We start from the raw sequence: 8,477 nt of genomic DNA, 5'->3' as shown, positions 1-8,477 counted from the left end.
GATATGATTTTTTGTTTCCAAGATGAATTTTGTTGCAACTCTTAAACGTTCAAAAGGAGGATACTGTAAGAGATGCACTTAAGTATCTGCATTATTGCTCTCCTATAACATCTTGGTCGTCTTGCTGTTTTCCTTAACGGTTGCTTAAGTAAGAGTTATTAGTATTTAAATGCAACTCGAGTGGCTTAGGCCAACACCCAAAGTTCTCTGAAAGAACCTCCCAGAATTTTTTTTTAGAAGAAATCTACAGCATCATCTTGGTATTTGTGGCACATACTCTGTTTAATCCAGATTGGATACATCAGGTACAGCAGTGGCACAAGACTCAATACTGTAAATGATATACAAGTTTCAACATATGCACTACAATTCCAAAAGAAGACAACAGGAAACTTGGTTCTTCTAGAAAGTTGTTCTCAAATGAAGCTACCTGCAGTTGTATACAGTACATTTTGTATCTGTCCTCTGATGTTGGTAAGCAAAGCCCATTTATAGTACGAAAATAGAAAATAATAAGATTGAGAGCTTCTCATAACATAAAACTCCTAAAGAAAACACCATTGCATTGGAATGCCTTACTGATTTATCAAAAATATACCGTCACATGCCTTTTGTAAGATACTTCATTGGTCCGAGGAGCCAGTGGGAGCTCCCAGTCATAGTTGCAACAGAACGGAGAAGAGCATTCGATACGGTGGTTAACGTCTCACCCAGACAGCTGCGTGACTTCTGTGACTAGCACTAGTTTAAATCAAAATGAAAAGAAACACGTGCACACATACACACACAAAGTAACAGACTATTGACTGAGAACAGAACTCGAGGGAATTTTCACAGGCTCTTTGTCACCTGGTCTTTCGACTGATCGACCTGACGTTTTTCTGGCACAGTTTTTGCATTCTGAACATAAGTAGCAGTACTTTTCTGGTACGCTTTCTCAAGAGTTCTCTATGGTATTTTGTAGGTGTTTGTGAACTGAGCTCCACCTATTGAAAGAGGAGCTATCAAATTCTATACAGCTTGTATAATTGGCAGAGAGAGGTGAAATGACTTCTTCGAGGTCACTTAATGATTCATCAAGACAATCAGGAGTAGAACACAGGTTCCTGATGCTAACTGTCCTAGCTCTAATCAATGTGCACGCTGCCTTCTGTTTGCTTTTAAAGTTTTAGAAAGATAAAACCATTTTGAGGAGTGTTTATGGCATCGTTAAATGTGAAGCCTAGAAACTTGGGCTCTGAAGTCATATATCTAGTGCAGTTGCTCAAAGTGTTGGAGAAAAATAAGTGATTTTTTAAAAAAAAATCAGTTAAGACATATTTGATTGGCAAATTATGTGGAAGAGGTACATTATTCACCTAATTTTAAAAGCAGAATAAAGTCTTCAGTTCAAAGCTGCTGATGTTTGCAAGCCACCCATGAATGCTGACTTTGTAACTCTGCCATAGTCTGACATAGAAAAAATATTACAGGATCCAAGGGATGTTTGCAACCCATAAATTAAATGTGGTTTTTAATATACTGAATTTGCTCTATAATACATGTAAGATACAACATGTTTACAACCTCTTTACTTAAAAAAGCAAAATATTTGAAGAAACATTGCGTGCTTTAGCTGGTATTAATCTGATTTTCATGCACACCCCTTAAGCTGTCTAAACTAGAATGATAAATGCTGGTTTGCAGTACTAGTATATTATCAACTGTTTCAGGTTAAGCAAGTACCATTGATTCAAATTTAGTATTTCTGGCAACTGTAAAGAAGGATGTATTTTGAATTACCTATTAACTTTATTCCGCACTAAAGCCATGTGTGTTACTTAGTTTACCTTTTTCCCAGTTCACTTTTAACAATGATACTTATTTGGTAGACAGAAGTAGTCTCTGGGATAAGAATTTGTTGTAGAAGGTTTTATATTCCTCTTATGCTTGTGGGCAGCTAACTTGCAATGTGGAAAGGAGACTAATTTAACAAGCAAGAGAGGAAAAAATAAGGAAAGAATTATGGCTGAACAGCAGGGGAAAAATCCTTGACATTGAGATCTATTACTCTGGACTAAGCTCTCCAGGGAAGTGGTGGGGGTCCTCTCCGTGGAGAATTTTAAATCTAATCTAGAGAAAACAATGCAATATATTGCAGTGAAGGATCTTGTGCTAGTGGAGGATGGACTACGTTTTTTAATTCTTTAATTCTTTAATTTTTATGTACCAAGATGCGTTATCTGTGGTCTCTTCTTTACGGGTGCCCTTAAGATTGTTAAGGAAAAGGAAAGTAAAAGATGGATTTTAGAAAGAGTAGATGGAAGTCAAAGCCTAGATGTGAAAGATATTTCTCATAATTCTTTGCCAACTGGGTGTGATTTCTTCTATTAGCAGCCCAATGCCAGGTGAGAAGAGAGTAAATCTGTTAATGGAATATGCTGAAAATCTGTGAAAATATTTTTCCCTCAGAAAAGGCTTTGGAAAAGAAACAAAATGCTTGGAAAAAGGTGTTGCCCCTTTGATATTTTTAATATGAAAGACTGAAAAAATAATCCCCTTCCACTTGCTTTTTGTACAAACAATCCATTTTTATCTGTTTTTAATGAACTCGTCTAAAACTATAAAAAGTCGTAAGGAATTAGGGGGAGGGGGAAGGCTTTTGAAATGAACTGCCAACGTACTATTGACATTTTGTTGAGCAGTCTTGCTAATCAGGCTGTTTTCTACCACCTGCCTTTCAGAAAGGTATCAGGACTAGAACCTACCTATGTTTCTGGATGCTTCTCCTCCCGGAGGTAGCCCACACCTGAAGAAGCCCCCTTCCATATGCATCAGGAATGACCGGGATTGCAGGGGTACGTGCTGGTTTTGGTATCCGTATCAATGTACGTGTGTGACCCTGGGCATGCATGGCAGTGGGGAAAGGGAGAGGGATGCTGGTAAGACAGGGCAGTACTGGGGACCGCTGGAGAGAATGGTCCAAATCCTTCAGTCCTGGCCTAGGAATTTTCAGGATTGACTTGGCCTTATCTCAGCAATGGTTTATAAGTTGCTATTTAAAGATTATAAAGAGCCTTGAGTTTAGTAAAGCTAATTGCCTCCCTTTATTGTAGGAATAAGTGGCTGTAGTGCCGTTCCCATGCTCTTCTGTGCAAATGCTTTCCCTTCTTCCCTGCGTTTCATTTGAAGGATGCTATGTTATGCCCTACCAACCACCGATAACGATGGCGATAGGTTCTTGTCTTTGCTGTTTCAATGAATGCACAGTGCTCTCGTAGTCAGGATGTAGCTGTGTTGGGAAATCTAGAGAGGTTTTGTACAAGCATATTTTCAAGTGCTTTCGGAAGCATTACTCAGTCTGTTTCAAATCAGTGTATAAAGGGAGCTAATGCCTCCATTAAAAATATTTTTAGCCCTGTCCTCTAGGCTCAGACTTCCTCAGTTTTGTCTGTCTTTATCCTCTGAAAGTCTGTGCTAAAGTACTGACTGCATGGGGCAGCACCCGCTAAGTTAATGGTAGAAGAGGCAAGCCACATGTTTTTGAGCAAGGATAACAATGATTCCTCTTCCATGGAAAAGAACAAAGGCCATGGCCAACTTGACAATCTGAGCCCAAGCAGCCAGCCAGAAATCCCAAGGAGTGGCTTTCCTCCTTACTTTTTTTTTCCCCTCTTAAAAATGTTGTGGGTTTGGCTTTTTTTTTTCCAAAAAGCGTTTTGATTGATAGCAATTAAATGCACCAATAGTGCGTTAGACAAGGGCTGCCATGATTGCTATTTACAGATAAAGAAATGGGTGCAGAGACATGAAGTGGCTTGTTTACCACTCCACAGTAAATCAGGAATAAGAAAGGCAGCACCGAGAATCCCTGTAGAGTCCCTGAATCTTTGTAGTCGTTTACTCCTGCGCATTGGAAGGAACACTGTACCCTGTCAGCACGGTAGCATTTAACCCTCATTCTGTGCCAGTGTAAATGAGGCTGCGAGGTGGTAAGTGGTGGAGAGCAAGGCCTCTGATCTACAAGGGTGAGGGTGTTCAGATGGGGAGCAGATGATGACAAATAATGAAATGAGAGCAAAGGAAAGATTGAATTAAAACATCAAGAAAAACTCAATAATGGTAAGATTAACTGCAGTATAACCTCCTACAGGAAGCAGCAAAGGCAGAGCGTTTTAATCATTTAAAACAGGTCTAAACATAGTTTTGGGTAACATATTACAGCTGGTGCAGCTACTGAAGGCTTAGCCGTAGCCCTAATATTCCTAGAATGTTGTAGGTTTCTAAGGAGGGTATTGAGTTAATGCATCAGCCGTCTGAGTCCACTCTACAGACTAATAGGCTAGGAGTGCTAACAAAGCAGATTGCTAGCTCATATGTTTAAGTCAGCATGTAGGTCTATTTATCTATCTATACATGTATGTGTCTGTATTTATTTATATGTGTATGCGTGTATATGCGTATATAAATATTACATCAGGATAGATTATGACAGATGTTAAAAAAAAAAAGTCATCCCTTTGCTGAATCAGCCTCAAACATGCTTTCAGTAGTTCTTTTAACTCTAACGTTGGTAGAATCACTGTTCAGAAACAGGACGCTTGAAATGTTTCCTTATTATCTACGAGCTGTTGGGGGCCAGGTGCATCGCCTTTCGTGGGTGTGTATGGGGCCTCGAAGGGGCGTTTGTGCATGACTACAATAATTAGCCAAACAGTGTATGACAAGTGAAAAGGTGGGTGACGTTGTTCCTCACTCTGCCCTTCGTGGATCACACCTGTTATGAAAAGGGGACTTGAGAAAGGCAGAATGGAAGAAAAAAGTTACTCTTCTTGGGAGGGGGGCGGGAAATCAGTTATGTTTCAGGACTGTGTATTTCCTTACAATAAATCATTCCTAGAAAGATCTCAGAAAGAGGTGCTAGGGCCGACCACAGCTTAGTTAGAAGTGTTAGCTTCTTGGCAGTACCACACAGTGTTACTTCAGTTTTTGGTTGACTAGAAGTGCGTGACTTTTCCCAAACTAAGTGTAGAACTGCGAAAAGAAAATGCTGTCTGTACCACCCTTTACCAAATGTTTTCCAAACTCCAGTACTGCTCCCCCTTCTCGAGTGGATGCATGCTGTAGATCCTGTGCTGGCACTGGAGAACTAAAACTGCTAACCTAGTCTACCCCCAAAACCAGTGCAACCCAGAAGCCATTGATGAGACAATTGGAGCTCTAAGACTGTGAAAAAGCCAAATACCTCTCTGTCCATGCAAGATATTTGGCTCTGGGGTTAATTATTATCAAGTTTAGATCCAGACATTATTTGACTACTATTTACAATGGTTGTATGTCCAGTGCTAGCAAAGAAATTTGTATATAGAAAACAAAAATAAAAAAGCATGGGTATACATTACAAGAAACCTCTGTTAGACTTATGAATGCTTGATGCAGTTGAGTTCAGTGCTTTCTCATTCTTTGCCATTTGTGTGTACAGTATTAAAAAAGAATCCTACCTTTTTTTTTCCATTTTAAAAATACAGAACTGGTAGTCTAGTCACACTCTTACAAGTAAGTGATAACAAAAATAGAAAGCAGATACCCATGTGGGACTAAAACTCTACTAAAGCCTGTCTTTTTTTTTTTTTCCACAAATATGTTTTCACAGACAATAATTAGCAGACAAACACACTGTTTGCAATTGCACTGTATTGACTTAAAAGGCGGATACAAAATTGTCTAAATAAAGAATGCCATCCAGGGTGAAATAGTTGTGTGTGTGTGTGCGTGTGCACATATATGTGCTGACACATGCTTGTATTTTCCTACTGTGCACCCAATCATGGAAATATGCTCTGCTCTTTGTAATTCAGTGTTGCTCTGATGTGGTTCTGCTGCACACTCGCACGCACACACACAGAGGAATGGAAATAGATTTCTGTGACAGGTGGCTTCTTTGTCTAAATCTTTTCCTATAAAAGAAAAAAAAATGTGAAATTTTGGTTGGTTTAAAGGTTCTGCTCCATGAAGAAAAAAAATTCACAAAATCCATTGTTTTTCACCTTTTCAGTCATTTCCTCATGAATAAATATTATCCATTAAAAACCTTTAAAAAGGTGCTGCGATACACAGTGTTATATTTCCGTTTTCTTTATTGACGCTCTTGTTGCCATGATGATTCTTTCCCTCCAGCCTCCGCAGGTGACTTTTGCCCTGTACCATGGCACAACACGCTCTCCATGCAGGTTTTTCCTTTAACCAGACTCTTCCTCCCTCTCCTAATCCTTCCTCAGTCCACAGCATGAATGCGAGTCTGAAGAAAGCTGCCTCGTTAGGTCTCCATTGCTAATTCAATGACAAAATGTCAGGTTGGTCCATCCAGGCACGATTTGCAGCAAGAAAGGAACATGGAGGTGTGGAGGGAGAGGGGCACTGGTCTTCCAGCCTCCTTCTGTGCATGAGACGTCTTACAAGGCAGAGACCTTGACTATGTTGCTCGTGGTGGTGGTGGAAATGTTCGTGGAGTGGCTGGGGCTGCTGGGCGGAGGCCTACTCTCGCCTTCTGGCGTGAGTGCCGGCGGCGTGGGGATGCTGATGATGGCTGTCGTTATCTGGGCAGTTTTGCAGTTCGGTCTCAGCCCATCATCTGATTTCATGTTGAGACTGGAACGACTAGAAAACAAATTTAGCGTTTGGCTTTTTTTTTTTTTTTTTTTTAAAACCAGACAGTAGAAAGGATGGGAATGGTAGTTGTCCTTAATTATCTTACTACTCTGAACTAAGGGCACCGAAATATTCAGAAGACTCCACTTAAATGTTCCCCCCGGTTCCTGCAAGGCATCATTTATTTCTACCCAGATTACACTAAGCTTTTTTAATATTCCCCCTGGTTAGGATACAGCTTTTCACAGGGCAAATCGTTCTATGTTTCCATTTCATTCTTGCATAATTCTAGTTTAATTAAGAGGACATTACATATACTGTCCTGTGTACTGTATCTTTTCAGAGCACAGGTAGTTCTTTCTGAGAAAGAGATGTGGTCTTCCTTGCATTTCAAATGCCTCTTTCAAATTCACTGTCCCTTGATCTTTTCTGTTTTTTCATCTCTCTGCAGTAGTTTCAAGGATCTGGCAGCTGGGAGCATTCTTATTAGATCTGCATCAATTGCATCCTATAATTAATTGCAGAGGGAAAATGATAGGTTGATTTCTGTGCATCTGCACAGCTACAGGAGTCTACTATTACCAGCCCAACATGTTCATTTTAAACACAAGGCCTGTCCTTTTAAAATGTAAAGCTCCCAGTTGGAAAGCTATTGCCGTTGTTATCTCAGAGTGACTCACCAAGAGGATGTTTCTTGATCGCTCAAGCATCCCAAGAACACGGCAGAACCCATTCTGCTCCCCGGTTGCCTCAGTCACAAGCTGAGAGTGGGGCAGTCTTAGGGACTGGGTGGTTCTGCCAGTGGTAACCAGTACACCCAGTTAGTTGCATTCCACATGAAAAACAACTTTAAAGCTTTTTTTCTCTCTCCATTCTTACACAGTTTGGTAAGCAAGTGAAATAACAAACAGTGCTGACGTTTAAAATATCACTGGCATCTGATTTAGCACCCACTGAAATAGGCAGAATAGTTGACATTCCCCTGAATTACTGTTTCAGGTGCTGGTTTAAACTATTGTCATCTCAAAGCTGCAATAGCTGGAGACTTGTTTTGTGCTTATTCATCCATAATTCATTCTCTGAAATGCCCTTCTGACTTCACCCTGGCACAAAGTAATTGCTTGCTGCCCTAAAGGCAGCTTTGTTTCAGTTTCTAGATCCCTTTGATAGGAGTGGGGAGCAGAAGAATGGTAAGTTCAAAAACAGCCCAGTGCACAAGAAGCTTCATGGGCTGAGGGGGATTTAAAAAGTAATTTAATATTTGCAAGAAAGGTATGGTGAAGAAATTATTTTTTCAGCAAGATAGGTATAAAATGAAAACCTCAAAATTTTCTATTGAGACGCTTCTTCACCTGTGTCACTAATGGCTTTTTAGGTGAGAGCTACTAAGACACCATTGTGAAATTCCTCCTTAATTTTTCCCAGTAATGCTTACAGTTGCGATTGAGACTTTTGGACAATGAAAATCAGTGAAGTGAGTGTCCCTGGTGGACCAAGTCAGTGTGTACAGCTCTCTAACAGCTTTTGCTGACAGACACTGATTAACCAGTTGTCTTTGCCTGCTCCCAGTAAAGGCTTGGAAGTACTGGGCTATCTGGGAGGTGGGCTGTGAAGTGGTCCTGTGCCAGCTTTGGCGAGTGGCTCACAGCTGGGAACTGCTGGCTCCTGCCTGTGTGATTAGCACTTCATAGGCAGGTTTCAGCTGGAATTCATTCTTCTATGTCCAGTCTGGCCAGAGAAGAGCTGCACTAGAGTCTAGCTTTGACCTGGTTCTTCCCGGAACAGCTAGAAGCAGCTTTCCTCGGGCTGTCATTAGAAGGAGGGGAAGAAAGATGCTCCCAGCACTAGCC

General features: G+C 40.6%; 1 protein-coding gene across 4 annotated transcripts in view; it reads right to left on the bottom strand.

Moving 5' to 3' along the window:
- Window positions 1-263: 263 nt before the first annotated feature.
- Window positions 264-8,477, bottom strand: part of KCND3 (potassium voltage-gated channel subfamily D member 3) — a 133,807-nt gene continuing 125,593 nt past the window's right edge. For all 4 annotated transcript variants that reach the window (XM_076357716.1, XM_076357717.1, XM_076357715.1 and 1 more), the window contains one exon: window positions 264-6,636. In XM_076357716.1, coding sequence (XP_076213831.1) covers window positions 6,432-6,636 — 205 coding nt within the window. In that variant the 3' untranslated portion in view covers window positions 264-6,431. The remainder of the gene's footprint in view (window positions 6,637-8,477) is intronic.

This window comes from Aptenodytes patagonicus, chromosome 22 (assembly GCF_965638725.1).
Source record: "Aptenodytes patagonicus chromosome 22, bAptPat1.pri.cur, whole genome shotgun sequence".
Lineage (NCBI taxonomy): Eukaryota > Metazoa > Chordata > Aves > Sphenisciformes > Spheniscidae > Aptenodytes > Aptenodytes patagonicus.
Note: the sequence above shows the minus strand (reverse complement) of the source record. Positions and strands in the feature narration are given on the sequence as shown.